At 36.9% G+C, this 18,100-nt stretch overlaps 1 protein-coding gene and 1 pseudogene across 2 annotated transcripts in view; both read left to right on the top strand.

The window, feature by feature from the left end:
- Rnf38 (ring finger protein 38) overlaps window positions 1-17,436 on the top strand; it is a 127,550-nt gene extending 110,114 nt beyond the window's left edge. For both annotated transcript variants that reach the window (XM_076845803.2, XM_076845804.2), the window contains 6 exons: window positions 2,364-2,525; window positions 3,396-3,502; window positions 5,201-5,285; window positions 14,290-14,411; window positions 16,317-16,416; window positions 17,285-17,436. In XM_076845803.2, the coding sequence (XP_076701918.1) occupies window positions 2,364-2,525; window positions 3,396-3,502; window positions 5,201-5,285; window positions 14,290-14,411; window positions 16,317-16,416; window positions 17,285-17,347 (639 nt within the window). In that variant the 3' untranslated portion in view covers window positions 17,348-17,436. The remainder of the gene's footprint in view (window positions 1-2,363; window positions 2,526-3,395; window positions 3,503-5,200; window positions 5,286-14,289; window positions 14,412-16,316; window positions 16,417-17,284) is intronic.
- On the top strand, window positions 6,055-13,902 carry LOC143392074 (malate dehydrogenase, cytoplasmic pseudogene; annotated as a pseudogene).
- Window positions 17,437-18,100: the final 664 nt, after the last annotated feature.

Below are 18,100 nucleotides of genomic sequence, written 5' to 3' on the forward strand. Positions count from 1 at the left end.
TAAAAAGGGCTGCAGGTAGATAGCTGGGTGTGGAGCATATGCCTATAATCTCAGTGACTGGAAGCTGAGGCAGGAGGATTGCAAGTTTGATCCCAGCTTCAGCAACTTAGTGAAATCCCATCTCTAAAAAGGACTAGGGATGTATCTCAGTGGTAAAGTGCTCCTGCGTTAAATCCTTGGTACCAAAATAATAATAACAATAATAATAAATAAATAAGCAAAAATTGTCTGCAGGTAGAGCTCAGTGGCTGAGCCCCCCTGGGTTTCCTATTACCACCAGAAATGAAAAGGACCAAATGGTTTTTGGTCAGGCCAAACTTGGCATGTAAAGCATGAAAATCTTTTCTCCAGCTGGGGTTGTGGCTCAGAGGTAGAACACTTGCCTACCATGCATGAGGCACTCACTGGGTTCGATCCTCAGCACCACATAAAAATGAAAGATATTGTTATAACTAAAAATAAATATATTTAAAAAAATATTTTCTTGGAATTACAATAGAGTTCATGCCTAAATTATCCTCCTACTTAGTCCTCCTGTATCTGGGAATTTGAGGTTTAAGTAAAATTTTGTCACTTGTATTTAAGTTTGGAATTCTTTGAAAGGTTCAGTCATAAAACCAAAGTAGAACTTAGGTTCATTGGTATTGTCATAGTGTAAGTAGTTGTGATTTTTCTCAAGTATGCATAAACTTCCAAATTAAAGTATTAGTAATTGTTTGTTGCTTATTCTGTAACTGAGCTTTGAAAGGAGTCAAAGTAACATGTAAAGTTATATATTTGCCCAAGAGAATTGAGTTTAAAACATCATCGCATAAATGTGTACATGTACATTATTATTAATACAGCAACATTATTCCCAGTAGCTAAAAAGTCAAGAGAGTCAAGATGTCTATCCACTGATAAATGGATGAATGATGTTTCCATACAATGGAATACTGTTGAACCTTAAAACAGAATGAAGTGTTGATGCAGTCTACAAGATGGATGACCCAAGTCTATTGAGTTGTACTTCTTTTAAAGTTGTGTTAATTAGATTCCAATAAATGTCCTATGTGGTTGGAATAGCGCTGTGTACTTCATGTACATTGGCTTTGTTCAAAATAGACTTTAGGGTGGGGGTAGAGGGGATTTAACCCATGCCCTTCAACCACTGAGCTACATAACCCAGCCCTTATTTATTTATTTGTTTGTTTTAAAGACAGGGTCTAAGTTCCTGAGGTCCTCACTAAGTTACTGAAACTGGCCTTGAACTTTTGATCTTCCTGCCTCCCGCTTCCCAAGTCACTGACATTACAGGCATGCACCACTACACCTGGCTTCACAGTATACTTTAGAAGTATGTTGTGAACATTTCATCCTGTCAGTTTTATAAATTATAATACTGAGGTGTGGATTAAGTCACATGGCTGATTTGTGACAGTGCCAACATTCTAATGTCAAAGCCCGTAGTCTTTTTACTATAGCATAATGCTACTGTACTTCATTGCATTTAGCCTTTCTTTTTCTTTCCCCCCCCTTTCCCAGGGGTGCTCTACCACTGAGTTGTATCCTCAGAGCTTTTTATTTTGAGGCAGGATCTTGCTAATATGCTAAGCTTAGCCTCCTGAGTCTCTCAGATTACAGGTCTGTGCCACCATGCCCAGCATTTAGCCCTGTTTTCTGACTTTTGAATACATACCATGTTCTATTTCATCTGAGAGAGGTTGTCTGGAAATACTTCCATACATCTGAATGCCACAACTGAAAAAGTAATTTCAACTTAAATTGACTTAGTATGTGACATTTTTTTTTCTCGTTTTAAGAGAATGTTCAAATAGTAAATGAAATATATCCTGTTATGAAAATCCTTTAAAAATTTGTTTCAGAGATTTTCTATTGAAATTGATGGTAGAAAGATTTTGCTATAATTTATTTCCACTTGTGTGAATTTCAGAATGATGTGTGAATATCAGGAGATAGATGGCCTTGGGCTAGGAGTGATGTGCAAGGCCCTGGGTTGAATCTCTTGCATTGGGTAGGGGAGGGAAAAATAGATGTATGGCCTTAACGATATTTTTTTGGATTGTGCTGGGTTCGGTGGCACATGTCTATAATTCCAGCAACTCGAGACGCTGAGATGGGAGGATTGCAAGTTTGAGGCTAGCCTCAGCGTCTTAGGCCATAAGCAACTTAGACCCTGTCTCGAAATTAAAAAGAGCTGAGATACATGGCTCAGTAGCAATGCATCCCTGGGTTCAATACACAGTACCCCCTCCCCCAGAAAGATATTTTTGGATTCTTAGTTTTGATTATTAAAAAAATTTGTCTACATTCTATCTGAACACTAGAATTATATACATTTTTTTTTTCTTTTCTCTCTACAGCCTCTGCAGAGGATAGAAAATGAAGTGGAACTCTTAGGAGAACATCTTCAAGTAGGAAGTTTTACTTATCCCCCATCAGCCCATCCCCCAACATTACCTCCATCAGCTCCTTTGCAGTTCTTGACACATGATCCTTTGCATCAGGAGGTGTCCTTTGGAGTAGTAAGTTTTTATGCATTGCTATGACAAACTATTTGAGGTGTATCAGTGTGTAGCTCTCAATATGTTCAGAAGTTTAAATGCATTCTTTTTTTTTTTTTTTTTTTTTTTTTTGGTCATTGGACAGAATGACTGTTTATTTTTTATTTGTATTTATTTTTTTGGGGGGTGGGGGTACTAGGGATTGAACTCAAGGCACTCGACCACTGAGCTACATCCCCAGACCTATTTTGTATTTTATTGGGAGACAGGGTCTCACTGAGTTACTTATTAGCACCTCACTAAATTGCTGAGGCTGACTTTTAACTCTATCCTCCTGCTTCCACCTCTAGAGCCGCTGGGATTACAGGCATGACCACTCCACCCAGCCTATTTTCTTCTTCAAGATTTTATTTATTTATTTATTTATTTATTTGGTGCTGAGGATCAAACCCAGTGTCTCATGTGTGCTAAGGCAAGCACTCTGCCACTCAGCTACAGCCCACCCCTTAAATGTATTCTTTTAAAAAAATTTTTAAAAAGAACATTTTTTTTTTTTTTTGTAGCTGTAGATGGTCAGAATGCCCCTATTTATTTGTTTATTTTTATGTGGTGCTCAGGATTGAACCCAATGCCTCATTCATGCTAGGCAAATGCTCTACCACTGAGCTTCAGCCCCAGCCTTTAAGTGTATTCTTGCTAGCATTTATATTTAGAAATGCACTTGAGTGTATGGTTTAAACTGGTTATTACATCTGTGTTAACATTTAAGAAATATTAAATGCGACTTGAACAGTGAACAGCTTTCTACATTTTAACAATCTTTATTTCATATATTAATTATTTGTAAATGTAGAATGATCTTAAATTCTTTGAACGCTTTTTCCCCTGCAGCCTTATCCTCCATTTATGCCTCGGAGGCTCACAGGACGTAGTAGATATCGATCTCAGCAGCCAATACCACCTCCCCCTTATCATCCCAGCTTACTGCCATATGTGTTGTAAGTTCTTTCTTATTTTATTGAATTCTAAATTTTGAAAACCTTGAGATTCTTTCCTTTATGAATCCTGTACAAACTCATCATTTAATTAGATATTGCTTCTATTTAAGGGGGTTAAGGTCAGGAAGCCAATTAAGAGTAAAGAAAGAGCCAAGGACATGGGAAAAATGGGGGGGAAAGATATCTCTGAGCCAAAAAATATAGGTTTAATAAATTAAGAGGTGGAAGTTCTTTGTCTTTTTTTTTCTTTTTTTTTCTTTTTAACAGCTAGCATCACTTCTTATCACTTTTGATTATCTAGCTTTTGGTGCTATTTCTCTAATGGGAAAGGAGACTAGGGAAAGGAGACTCTGTGCCTTAGGATTAGATTTACCTGTAACAAATACTCATGGGTTAAATATGATTGTTTTTTCTCTTTTGCATATTGAAGTCTAGCAGTAGGCAAATTCAGGGTGATTTGTTAGCCCTGTGACTGTGAGAAATGGTTCTGCTATTATAATCTTGGGACTACATGATCTAATCTGGCTCCTCTGATTCTAGTCATCATGTACATTTCCCAGCTAGCAAAAATGAAAAAGAGTCCCTCTGCATACCTTCTTTTCCCAAGGATATTTTCTAAATGTAGCACAGTACATATTACTCCCTATATTCCATTAGCCAGAACTTATTCACATGTCTATAATTACCTTTTAAGAAAGGTAGGAAATGTACTTGTTACACCAGAAGACTGCATTCCTGTATCACCTTGTTCTGATTATTTTTTTATATATATATATTTTTTTTTCTTAGTTGTATATGGACATAGTGAATTTTAATTTTAAATTTATTTTTTAATTGTAACTGGACACAATATTTTATTTATTTGTTTTTATATGGTGCTGAGATTCGAATCCAGGGCCTCGTACGTGCTAGGCGAGCGCTCTACCACTAAGCCACAATCCCAGCCCCTTATTTATTTATTTTTATGTGGTTCTAAGAAACTAATCCAGGCCTCACACATGCTAAGCCAGTGCTCTACCACTGAGCTACTACCCCAATCCTTGTTCAGATAGTTTTAGCTGCTTTCCTATTACCCGTTCTTCTTCCCTCCCCTTTATCTTTGTCTTTCATGTAAGTATCCTGGCTTGTTCTTAGAATTTTTCAATTTAAGATCTTTTGCACTTTCATATAAATTTTAAATTCAGTGTATTTCTACTTTAAAAAGAAAAAAAATCTTCCTAGGTTTTGATTGGGATTATATTGAATTTGCAGATCAATTTGAGGGGAAATTGATATTTTAACAGTTTTAATTTTGAGTCCTGTAGTCTACTGACAAGATATATTGCTATTTATCCTAATAGTATTTATGCAGTTGGTATTGCACAGTCTTGTATGTTTTATGAAATTTATCCTTACATTTGTGTTTTTTAATATTTATTTATTTATTAGTTGTAGATGATCATAATACCTTTATTTATTTGTTTTTATGTGGTGCTGAGGATCTAACCCAGGGCCCCGCATGTGCTAGGCGACCACTCCATCACTGAGCCACAACCTCAGCCCCCATATATGTTTTTTAATACTGTTGTAAATGGTGTGTTTTGCATCTTTTTTTTGTTGTTGCTAGCAAAATTAATATTTATAAAGGGTTGCACTGGGCTTTGTCTTTCCTGTCCTGTCATTGAATTTACTAACATATCACTGTTATTTTCACTGCAGATCAATGCTTCCAGTGCCACCTGCAGTGGGCCCAACTTTCAGCTTTGAATTGGATGTGGAAGATGGAGAAGTAGAAAATTATGAGGTCAGTAGATGAATTGTGAATTAATTTGGGGATTGTTGTGTCTTGAAAATATTGTTCTAATCACCATCTAAACTTTAGGTAAACACTGCATTTCAAGATACAAATTTGTCATAAAAGTATTCTACATCTAATTTGATCACGTGCCATAAATCTGTATCAAGTAGGTAGACTTTTGATGCTCTGTTAGAGTTACACACAGTTCTATTGAGAGAATGCAAATGAGAACAGGGAAAGTTTTGATGTTGAGATGTTCCAAAAAGATTTGTGGAAGTAGAAGTGTTTGAGAACCAGATCTTAAAGAATGAGGAAACTTTTTCATTCGTAAGATTGAGGCAGGGAAGTCTTGAGGATTAGCGTATGTAGTTTGTGTCTAAAGTGAAAGAGACAAAACAGAGATTTGATTGAAAAGCTCAATTAGATGTCCTTGAGTGCCATGCTAAATGTTTTTGGTGTATTTATGGCATCATATCTCTTAAAAAGTCAAAACTCTGTTAGCAGTATGAAGGAATAGATGGAAGTGGTATCAGAAAACTGAGAAAGGTACTCTATGGAGTAGGAAAAAATATGTACAAACTGTACAATTTGATAAGGGATTAATATCCAAAATATATGAGTAGCTTTCACAACAATAGGCAAAACTGAATAACATGATTAAAAATGGACCTGAATGGGTATTTCTCAAAAGAATAACTAATGGTGCTCAACATCACTGATTATGAGAGAAGTGTAAATCAAAATCACAGTGAGATGTATCTTCACACCTGTTGGTATGGCTATTATCAAACAAAGTAAGTATTGATAGGGTGCGGAGTAAGGAGAATCCTTGTATATTGTTGGCGGAAATGTAAATTGGTACAGCCATAAGGGAAAACAAATTAAAAAAGGACTGTCAGCAGTATGGCCCAGCAATCCTCCTGCTGGGTATATGTAGCTATAGAAAATTGGCACCTTGTAGAAGTGTCATGTCCATTACAGCATTATTCACAATAGTCATACTATGGAAACAACTTGTGCAAGTCAGTGGATAACTGGATTTAAAAATTGTGGTGTAAATAGAGTGGAATATTATTCGGCCATAAATGGGAAATGCTGCTATTTGACAACATGAATCTGAAAAATATTATGGCAAGTGACATATAGAGGGGGCAAGAAATACTGATCTTATTTACATGAGGAGTCTTAAAATGTCAAATAGTAGAGTGTTGGTTATGGAGGTAAAGAGGGAAGTAAAAGTATAGACTTGCCATTTGATTAAGGGTAGGTTTAGGGGTAGATAGCATGAGGACTGTGGTTAGTAATATTGTATTGTTTATTGTAAACTTGCTAAGAAAATAGATTTTAGGTACTCAAAAATTAAAAAAAAAACTCAAAAAAGAAGTGGAAAGTGATGGGTAGGTTAATTTGCTTGACAGTGGTAATCATTTCACTGTGTATATATCAAATGATCATATTGTGTACTTTAAATACATACAATAAAAGAAAGTACAGCTTTGAAAGATGTTTAAACACTTCAATCAGTAGGATTTTATCTTGAATGGTTAATTCTGGTGTTCAGGGGTAAGTGTACAAAAATTGCAAAAGATAATGCTCTACAAAAAGGCATGTATTAGCCCATGAAGAAGGCAGACACCAAAATGCCAGTGGGTCAAATAGTTGACATTCAAATAATGTTGATCTTGCTATAGGAACATAACAGATGTGGTTTGAGGGTTAACAGGCAAATTTAGATTTGAATATGTTGAGTGGAAGTAATTTTGACCTTAATTTGATACTGCCAGCCATCCTTATCTCAACTTCACTTTGTCTTTTTCATTTTATGAATGCTGGAACAGTTTTTAGGTGCATTGAATGTGGGCATGGAGAAGGAGTCATGATCTTAAACTGCCCTTTTTTTTTTTTCCTTTTTTTTTTTTTTTTTTCGTGCATAAGAGATCTAACCAGTGCTACATTTTATAGTTTTTCTCTTTCTTCCTACATAATCACACTGCATTGTCCTTTAGTTTTTTTCTCTTTCTCTCTCTCTTTTTTTTTTTTTTTTTTTTTGCAGTACTGGGATTGAATACAGGGTCATGCTGTGGAAGCACTCTACCAATGAGCTGCATTCCCAACCCCTTTTTAATTTTATTTTGTTTGCGTTTATTTATTAGTACTCTGCCACAGAGCTACATCCCCTCCCCTTTTTACTTTGAGGCAGAATCTCATATGAGTTGCTGAGTGACCTTGAACTTGGAATCTTTCTGCCTCAGCCTCCCAAGTTGCTGGGATTCTAAACATATGCTACCATACCATCTAAATTTCATTTCTTGAAATTAAAAGAGGCATTAATAATTTTCTCATTTTATTTCTACCATTTGCATTACAGCAATATCTACAGCAATAAGAATGAGTGGCTTATCTTTATTAAAATCAACCTGTCTTAAATCATATTGTTGAAAAAGATAGCTGATCATGTTTATATCAATAGAAAAGTAGTGGTACAATTGTCATATAAGAAAAATATCTGGGCTGGGGCTCAGCAGTAGAGCACTTGCCTTGCATGTGTGAGGCACTTGGTTCGATCCTCGGCACCACATAAAAATAAATAAATCAAATAAAGGTATTGTGTCCATATACAACTAAAAATATATATTTAAAAGTATATATCTTATTTTGACTTAGCTGGCCACATGCCTGTAATCCCAATGGCTCAGGAGGCTGAGACAGAAGTTCAAAGCCAGCCTCAGCAATTTCGAGGCACTAAGCAACTCAATGAAACCCTGTCTCTAAATAAAATACAAAATAAGGCTGGGGATGTGGCTCAGTGATTGAGTGCCCCTGAATTCAATCGCCAGTACCAAAAATGGAAAAATATCTTATTTTGACTTTGAAATTCCTTTCTAAACTGTATTTTTGGTTTGAATATTTTGATATTCTTCAAAGTCATATTTACAACCAATCAAAAAGGACTTACTTGCCTTTTTAGTTTTATGTCATAGTGTAGCTGTTGAACAGTCCCCAGCCCTGGCTCACTGCCTGGATCCAGATGGCTCCCCCACTCCAAGTCCCTACATGCCCAGTCTACCCTATATGTTCTTGTCTTTGGTACCTTTACTTCCCTTGATCCTTTAGCTAAGATCTTTCTCCATTTCTCTATGTTTTGGAAATATAACATAAAAACCGCCATCTTTGTGATTATCATTTCTTTTCTTTTTTTTTTTTTTTAACATTAATTTATATGCAGTACTGATAATTGAACCCAGGGCCTCACACATAACTATGCAAGCTCTCTACTACTGAGCCACAACCCTGGCCCTGTGAACAACATTTCTAATCTATTTCCTGGGTCCAAACGAGTCTCTCTCTTTTTGTTCTACTGAGATTTAAGCACTAATCATGTCTTGCCTTCAGTTGTCTTGCCTGTTGCATCATGTAAATTTTTGAAGGGCTTGATCATCACTCTGTATCCACTAAGGAATGAATGAACATATTTTATTGTCATACAGTTATGTACTATAGGACATACTATATCCTATAGTACATAACAATAGAGGTGTTAAGGTGCATATCAACTCTATCATGAATTTGATCCAAATTTTTTATGCTGATTTTGTAATCAGCCTCAGTTAGACTTAATGTGTTATAGCGTTTAGAAGGGTTGAGTATAGCAGTGAAAGGCAGCTATTTATTCAGATGACCCAATTCTCCAAATAAGGCTGTCAAAAAGCAAAACTATGATTATTGTCTTAAAACACACATAGAGCTATACCATCATTAGATATTGAATTTTGGGGAAATTAATTCTATTCCTCTTATTGCCCATTTCCAATTCTTTGTTACCTGTTCCCTTAACCATAAGGCAGCCTAATTATAGAATAAAGAAAATAGCTAATTAGTCATTAAACACTGGGAGATGCCTGGTGCCATTTTACACACCTGTAATCCCAGTGATTTGGGAGACTGAGACAGGAGGATGGCAAGTTCAAAAGCCAGACTCAGTACCTTAGCAAGGCCCTAAGCAACTTAGCAAAGCTGCCGCAGTCTGGCTGGGCACAATTCACGAGCCACTTGTCAAGCAGAAACGAACTTTATTTTAGAACACAAATGCCGCATCACACAAGCTCATCAGGAATTCCCTCAGAGCCCAACTGCCACCACTGGCTTCCAGGGAGCCTCTCAACCCCTACTCCTCCCGCTCTTGAGGCTGATTGGCTGGGTCGCATGGGCGGAGCCAAAAGAGTCCCCCAGTGAGCAGCTCTGTGGTCTGAAAGGGCGGGGAAACAGCCCAGTGAGCATCACAGCAGAGGAACTAATCAGCTGGAAGTTGGCTGGGGCCCTTTCGGCTGTGGCTCTCAACATCTCCGCCTCTCTGTTTAATTAAACAACAAGCATGTGGCTTAGGGACTGTGCCTGCCTTAGGTTGTCCAATACTACATATGGTCCTTACCTGTCATCGGATGAGCTGACCTCAAGGCCTCCTGTCTTAGGTTGGTACCATTGCAATTGGATCTTACCCGTCATTGACTACCGTTCCAGCATACAGCCACACCTGTGGATAGGCCTTTGTACCAGTGGGGGAGGGGGGGTGAGGTTCTTTGCCTCACCTTTGTTGGCCCCAAATTTTAGCTGAATGACCATCACAAGCAGAAGGGAGGAGGATACACCAAGCCAATTGACGGCTCCTTTTGGAAAAATTGTACCACCGATGACACCATCAGCAAAAATACCCTGGCACTACCACAAGTCGCTGCACCAACAGATAGTTCATAATGCATACAAGTGATACATAGTTGATGCAAGTTCTGCAAGCAGTTCAGTGATAGCTATTGCAGAAACTGTAGTTTGGTTATATCTTTGTCTTTACCGGCACTGGGATGAAGATAGGAATTCTGGCAATAATGGCTAAAGAAAAAATTATGTAACATTACAGCAGGCACTAAAAGAAAACAATTTTCTGAACAATTTACATTATCCTGAACAGAATTATTAAATATAATGAAAAGGAAAGGTGAAAGTAAACAAACAGATCTGTTAACCTCCTTTTTTGTTCACATATTAAAATAATCCTCAACAACTGTTTACCCAATTTAAATTAAACCATTTAAATCACATGAGTAAGAAAAAAAAATATTTGGATCCATTTTTTCATGAGCGCTTGTCATATATGATATATGGACAATACGCACATACAAACATACAACACAAAACACAAGTGTGCACACATAATACAACACATAACATAATAGTAAAGGCCTTATAACTTTTTACAGGTGAAATCTCCATTGCAATGTTTAAAAACTCCATAGTCAAAAAATAGAACTGATCAGCAAAACATTAACCTAGGTCTGTATGAGCTCAAAAAACAAAATAGAACTTTATGATGTGGGAAAGGGCAATAATAAAATAGATATTGAAAAAAAAATATCCTGGTTTCACGAGCCTCCAGTTGTGGGAGAACCACTGTCACAGATGTAAGGATAGCCAAACTGGAGTTCTGGATATCAGCTGTTATGGATTTGAGCCAAATCATCATCTTTTTGGTCTGTAGAAATCGCTTTAGTTAGTCTCTGGAATCCAAATCGGCTGCTGTTCTCCCTGTAGAAACACACAGACCCCCAACTCCAGACAATTACTGGATCAGGACCTTTCCATTGTCCTGTTAGAATATCTTTCCAAAGTACCTTGGGCTTATGTACATTTTTTGGACACACATGCCTTTCCATAGCACTAAGCCCTGATGAATCCAAATTTAAAAAGTTTAGAGTAAAAGGGGTTATTTTTAAGTTTATCTTTGGGGAATATATACCCCTTCCCAATTCCCTCTTTTTGCTTTAATAAGTACATTTTAATAGTTTGATGAGCTCTTTCAACTATGCCTTGTCCCTGTGGATTGTATGGGATTCCTGTTATATGAATAATGCCAAATGATGAGCAAAATTGTTTAAAAGAGGTAAAAGTATAACCAGGAGCATTATCTGTTTTTAACTGTTTTGGAACGCCCACAGTGGCAAAATTTTGTAAGCTGGCAGCTGGAAATTTGCTAGGGCCACGATGAGCCAATCAGCTGGAAGTTTGCTGGGGCCGCTTAGGCTGTGGCTCCCAACACAAAGTCCTGTCTCAAAGTAAAAATAAAAAAGAGTTAGGGATGTGGCTCATTAGTTAAGCACCCCTAGGTTTAATCTCCAGTACCAAAAAAAAAAAAGATCACAAGTTTGAGGCCAGCCTGAGCAACAACCCTGTCTCAAAACATGAAAAGGGCTTGGAATCTAGCTCAGTGGTAGGGGATCCCTAGGTCTGTTCCCCAGTATCATAAAAATAGAAAAGAAAGAAAAAACACTAGGAAAAAGGAAATAACTGGTGCAGAAATAATAAGTATAGTAACTGCACTGTATTAAAACACATCAAATACATGAGTTCATAGTGGTGATTCAAGAAAGAAACTTATTGGATTCATTTATCCTCCCTTTTCTTTTTTTTTTTTTTTTATTTTTTTATTTTTTAGTTTTTGGTGGACACAACATCTTTATTTTATTTGTATGTGGTGCTGAGGATCGAACCCAGCGCCCCGTGCATGCCAGGCAAGCACGTTACCACTTGAGCCACATCCCCAGCCCATCCTCCCTTTTCTTTATAAATTATACTACTGGGTACAGTTCGGTATGAAGCAGTTGCTCATTAAGGGCCAAGTGCAATGGCACATGTGTAATACCAGCTACTTGGGAGGCTGAGGCAGAAGGATCGTGCAAGAACTTATCTCAAAAAATAAAAAGTGTGTTGCTCAGTGGTAGAGCACCCCTGGGTCCAATCCCCAGTACAGCGCAAAAACCAAAAAATGATGACGTTAGAGTACTGTGATTTTGCCATCCTTAGTGAATTAATGAATCTTGACATTGTTCCATCGGTGTCTGCTCACATAATGGCTAGACATAATAGACCTTTATAAAAAAAAAAATTAGATACACCAACTTATAGGAAATAAAAGAGACATGGATGTATTAAAACCACACAGGTCAGAAGTAGGGAGGTTTAGTCCAAAATTATACTGGGAATTTCTGCAGATCATTGATCTGTTTTCTTCAACAAATTTAAGGATGAAAAAGAGACTTGGGACATATTAAACCATGGTAATATTGATTTATTGGGCTCCTTATTCAGATAGACCATTTGTCTTAAAAATAATCAAAACAGACATGGCATTTGAACATTAATTTGGTATTTGATGTTGAAGAATTAGTGTTAATTTTTATGCTATAGTGATATCATTGTGGTTATGTTCTTTTGACAAGTCTTTTTTAGGAATTGATTCCATGGTAGAGGTGACCTGCCTCCCTCTCTGAGGTTTATTTTGCAGGTGCAGAAATTACCTGTGCAGTTCCCGGTCATGACCAACCTCAGTCTTTGTGACTGAAGCAACTGGTTATTTTGCATATTCACTTGTATAGTATTAGAAATGAATCTGACTTTGGTACAGACCAAACTATAATTCTTGTGTTGTTGGATATCATTCCATACTGGGTGTCCGGATGGTGTCCTAATGGAACTTAAGATTGTGTCCTTCCTCTCCTGAAAGATGTCATTGCAACAGATAAAAGATTACCTTCAAAGAGGCCAAGAAGGGAAAGCATGAGATGAAAAATGTACCAAATGTAAATGTGAAAATATTCAAAAGGTAGAGTGCTGCCTCTGAGAAATAGGACAAGGTCAAGAAATCAGTTAAGGTTATCATTCCAGAAAACACAGGCAATACCAACTGCTTGAGCTATTAAGATCATATCAACTCTTTCAAAAGTTGACTCCTTCCATCCCCAAGGAGATTTGATTCTGGATCACAACCAAACTAAATCTCATATTGCTCTAAAACTTCATGTGACTACTGATTGTGAAGAATGTCATTGAAGAAACTGATCCTCAGTTCATTGTCCAGACGCCAGCCATGCCAAGGTGAAATTGTATGGAAAGGTAGTTGTTGTTTATGAAACTGGCTCAAGGGAGAATTCATTATGACCATGCAGTAGCATGGTGCTCCTGCATCAAGGCTGAAAAGTCATCCAGTGTAATGTCTGCTGCAGAAGCCATCTCTGACCACATCAGAAACTTCTGGTTTGGAACCTAAAAGGGAGTCTGTGCCTATGGGTGTTATCCATAATGGCAGTAACTATGGTGTTATCATAATCTGCTCTGCTCATTCCCTGTGGTCATCAAGAATAAGACCTGTAAGTTTGTTGAAAGTTTCCTTATTAATGATTTCTCTCATGAGAAGATGAATCTTGCTGCAAAAGAATTGGCAAAAGAAAAAAACTGCTTTTGAATTTCTTTGCTCTGCCTGACGAGGCAGTCAGTTTGATGTTACTATATGCCCCAAAACTGAAGAATCTTTGTGTCATCTTTGACTCTAGGATCAAATAATAATACCATCCTTACATTATTCATGAAAAACAATGCATTTTAAAGATTATGTGCTTCCTGGTACAGGTTTGTGAGTGAAAGTCTTATTATGATGGTAGTGTGTTACATTCTAAAATTTTAAAAAATACTCACATGGAGGGGGGAAGATGTTTTTAAAGCAGTGGTTCTCAACCTGGGCATAATTTTATTCCTTAGGGGATGTTTGACAATGTCTGGAGACACTTTTGGTTGTTGAAACTGGAAAATGCATTTAATGCCAAGGTTATTGCTGAACATTCTATTAGCAATAGCCTCCACAGCAAAGAAATCCAGCCTAAAATGCAGAAGTGTTAAGTTGTTAAACTGTTTAGCAGATACACATAGAACTATCTTACCAGTGAGATAATACCATCTTTTAGTTTTCTTTAAAATAATTTGGAGTTTAGGGTAGATAGTGAAAGATGTAGTAAAATTAGCCATGAATTATTGAGCCTGGGTAGTGGGTATACCCTATTTATTGCACTATTTGTTTTTGTTTGTTTGTTTAACTTTTTATGTATTTAAATTCTGTGTAAAATAAAATCTTTAAAATTAATGGACTAGGAAATTTAAAGAAAGGTGAAAATATGTCTTTTCTCTACAGGCCCTCTTAAACCTGGCAGAGCGACTGGGAGAGGCTAAACCTCGAGGACTGACTAAAGCAGATATTGAACAACTTCCTTCTTATCGGTTTAATCCTAACAATCACCAGTCAGAACAGACTTTGTAAGTATATTTTTTCTAATATATGTGTTAACTTTTTTTCTTTAATTTAAAGAAAAATTTCATGAAATAAAAGCTTGAGACTCAGAACTTGTTATAAAGATAAGTTATCTCTTTTTCATACTCTGGGTCTATGCTGACCAGTAAGGTAGCCACTAATTGTGGAGCTGTTTAAATTCAGTGAAACTTTTAAATTTCTTCCTGGGTTTGTGGTGCACACACACCTGTAACCCAAGCTACTCAGGAGGCTGAGGCAGGAGGTTCACAAGTTCAAAGCCAGCCTTGGGCAAATTGTTTAGACCCTGTCTGAAAGTAAAATTTTTAAACGGGATGGGGGTTTAAGCCTCAGTGATAGAGCACTTAATTAGCATATGTGAGGCCCTGGGCTAGAGTACTGTCAAATAAATAGATCAATACATAGATAAATAATTAATTTCTTAGGCATACTAGATACTGACTGCTATATTTAAAGGTGTTAATATAGAACATGAAATGCAAAGTTCACCCATTTAAAATATACAATTCAGTGAATTTTATTGTATTAGTAGAATTGTACATCCATCACCACAAATTTATACCTTTTTTATCACCCCCAAAAGAAATCCTTCACCCACTTGTAGCCACTCCCCTTATCTCCCCAGCCTTCTCCACCTTGACACACCCCCTAATCCTTTGTCTCCATAGCTTTCACATAAATGAGACTATATAATATGTGGTCTTTTTGTATCTGGCTTCTTTAACTTAGCATAACTTTTTCAAAGTACCTTTGTGTTGTAGCTTATATCAGTAAGTCATTCCTTTTTGTGGCCAAATAATATTCCTTTTGTGGATCACTACATGTTGTTTATCCTTTTCTTCAGTTGATTTACATTTGTGTTGTTTCCACTTTGGGGCTCTTATGAGTAATGCTACTTTGAACATATGTGTACAGGTTTTTCTGTGAATATAATGTTTTAATTTTGGATATATACCTGGAAATGAATTGTTGGGTGTCATATTGTAACGGTGTTTGACTTTTTGAGAACTGCCAGTTTTTGCAAAGTTGGTTACACCATTTTCTATTTCTACCAACACTGTATAAAAAGGTTTCAATTTCACTGCATTTTTGCCAGCATTTGTTATTGTCTGTTTTTATTATATTGTCCTAGTGACTTTGAAATTGTATCACATTGAGATTTTAATTTTCCTTTCCCTGGGGCCTGTTACTGTTGAGCAGTTTTTAAATTTCCTTTTGTTTTGTTTTGGGGTGTGTGTGTGTGTGTGTGTGTGTGTGTGTGTTTGGTAATAGGGATTAAACCTGGAAGTGCTTAACCACTGAACCACATCCCCAGCACCCACTTGCCTTTTTTTTTTATGGTGTTTTGTTTTTTTGGTTTTTTTTTTTTTTTATGTTTTTATTTTGAGACAGGGTCTCACTAGGTTGCTTAAGGCCTCACTGAGTTGTTGAGGCTGGCTTTGATCCTGCAGCCCTCCTACCTTAGCACCCTGAGATGCTGGGATTACAGGTGTGTGCCACCATGCTCAGCACCAGCCCTTTTAATTTTTTTATTTTGAGACAAGAATCTTACTTAAGACATTGCTAAATTGCTGAATCTGGCTTTGAACTTGGAATCTTCTTGTCTAGCCTCCTAAGTTAATTTTTATATATGGTGTGTAAAGAGTATTTTTTGGTTTTAAAACTTGATTTGGATGTTAGCCAGAGATTTTCTGATCAGTTATCAGTAAAGCAGAGCTCTCTTACTAAATGCCTTAACATCATTGTTTTTCAGGTTGATAGATTATTTTGTCTACAAATTTCAGTGATTAAAAAACTGAAACTGATTGAGTGGCTTTTGTAGACTTCAGAAGTCATTTCAAAATAGAAAACCACCCAATTTTATGTTTAATTGATCTCTTTGCTTCTTTTAGGTGTGTAGTATGCATGTGTGATTTTGAGTCAAGGCAGCTACTTAGAGTCTTACCCTGTAACCACGAGTTCCATGCCAAGTGTGTTGACAAATGGCTTAAGGTAAAATGACAGTATCTAAAAGGAAATAACACTAAATTTTCTGTTTTAGTGACTATAGGTTCATTAGATAAGTCTGTGGTTTAGTGGAGGATGGGTATAGGAAATAAAATTGAAATACAACTTTGAGCGTATTCTCTCTTCAGATGAAGAGAAAAGGCCAGTGAAACTTAGGGGTTGGGGATATAACTCAGTGGTAGAACATGAATGAGGCCCTGAGTTCCAATTCCCAGCACAGGGAGGATGGGGTTGCTATGGTGATCAACATGGGAGTGATTATACAAAACCTAAAAACTGGCTATCTGCCCTTGATAATCAACTTGTCCTGATTTTCTGATAGTATATAAGGATAAGACCTGAACTTGTTAGGCCAGAGTTTTCTCTTAGTTTAGAAGGGTGCCTCACTAGAGCTCCCTTTACTTTTAAGTTAGTTATTAAATATATCTAAACTGGTGCTGGGTGATTTTGTTTATGTATTTAAACAGACATATTAAAAAATCATTTATGGCAAGAAGCTAAGGCAGAAGGACAGCAAGTTCAAGGCCAGCCTGGGCAACTTAGCGAGACTCTGTCTCAAAATTAAGAAGGGGATAAGGGTGAGCTGGGGATGGAGCTCAGTCCCCCAGGATTTAAGCCCCAGTACTACCAAAAAAAAAAAAAAAAAAAAAAAAGATCATCCATGGGATAATCAACTCTTTAAGGTTTGTTTTCTTTCTTTTTTGTTTTGTTTTAAGGCACATGATTACTTTGTGCCTCTTTAAAAGAACAAAGTGTCTAAAACTTGTGTTGGAAGTAAGAATAGTATTATTTGTTTTTAATAAATTTCATTGTATGAATCACAATGCAAACAAGTTTCTCTTTTGTATTTTAGGCAAATCGTACTTGCCCAATTTGCCGAGCTGATGCTTCAGAAGTGCATCGGGATTCAGAATGACCAACCTAAGAGCACAAATTTAGTTTGGGTGTTCCTCATCACATGTATATACGGACTATCCATTGAACTTAATCTGTGTGGCTTCCAGCCCTCCCTTTACCAAAAGGGTCAATGGACCTTTCTTTGCACTGTGTGACTTAATCAACTATAAAAGCTTACAATTAGTCTTCACAATTATGGGATTGTTATACTAACCGTGTGATTGGAACTCCAAAGAATTTTTCTTTAGCTTAATTTTGTGTGTGCACTAACATTCCCTGGTTTTTTGTGTGATCATTCCGAGTGTTGCTGCAAGATTACAGTGGACGTGATCTTTTAGCATGTGCTTTTATAAAAAGTGGTAGCTCCAGATGATATAGCAATCTACCTTATATAGAGCCTTCAGAAACTGTGAGTGGAAATGAATGCAGCGTTATGACTGTTGATAAATGTGTCTGTGTGTGTGAGAGAGTGTGCAACTACTTGTGAGAGGGCATGGTAGCTAACGTGTGTATGAGATCCTATATACCAGCATGTACCAAGAATGTGTGTGTAGTTTTAATTATGCTGCAATGTATAATCTGGTGTGTTATTTAAACAGCACTAGTACTGTACACTGGTTTTTCCCCTTGTGTTTGCTGTTGCACACTGGTTGCTAAGGGTGCATCAATTATAAGCATTGAATACTCCATCCCTTCCTCCTAATGAATGGAATGAGAAAAGCCTTCTTTGCTTCAGGCAGTTGTCACCTTCTCTTCATTGGTGGTCCTAAGT

The sequence above is a fragment of the Callospermophilus lateralis genome, chromosome 2, assembly GCF_048772815.1.
Source record: "Callospermophilus lateralis isolate mCalLat2 chromosome 2, mCalLat2.hap1, whole genome shotgun sequence".
Classification (NCBI taxonomy): domain Eukaryota; kingdom Metazoa; phylum Chordata; class Mammalia; order Rodentia; family Sciuridae; genus Callospermophilus; species Callospermophilus lateralis.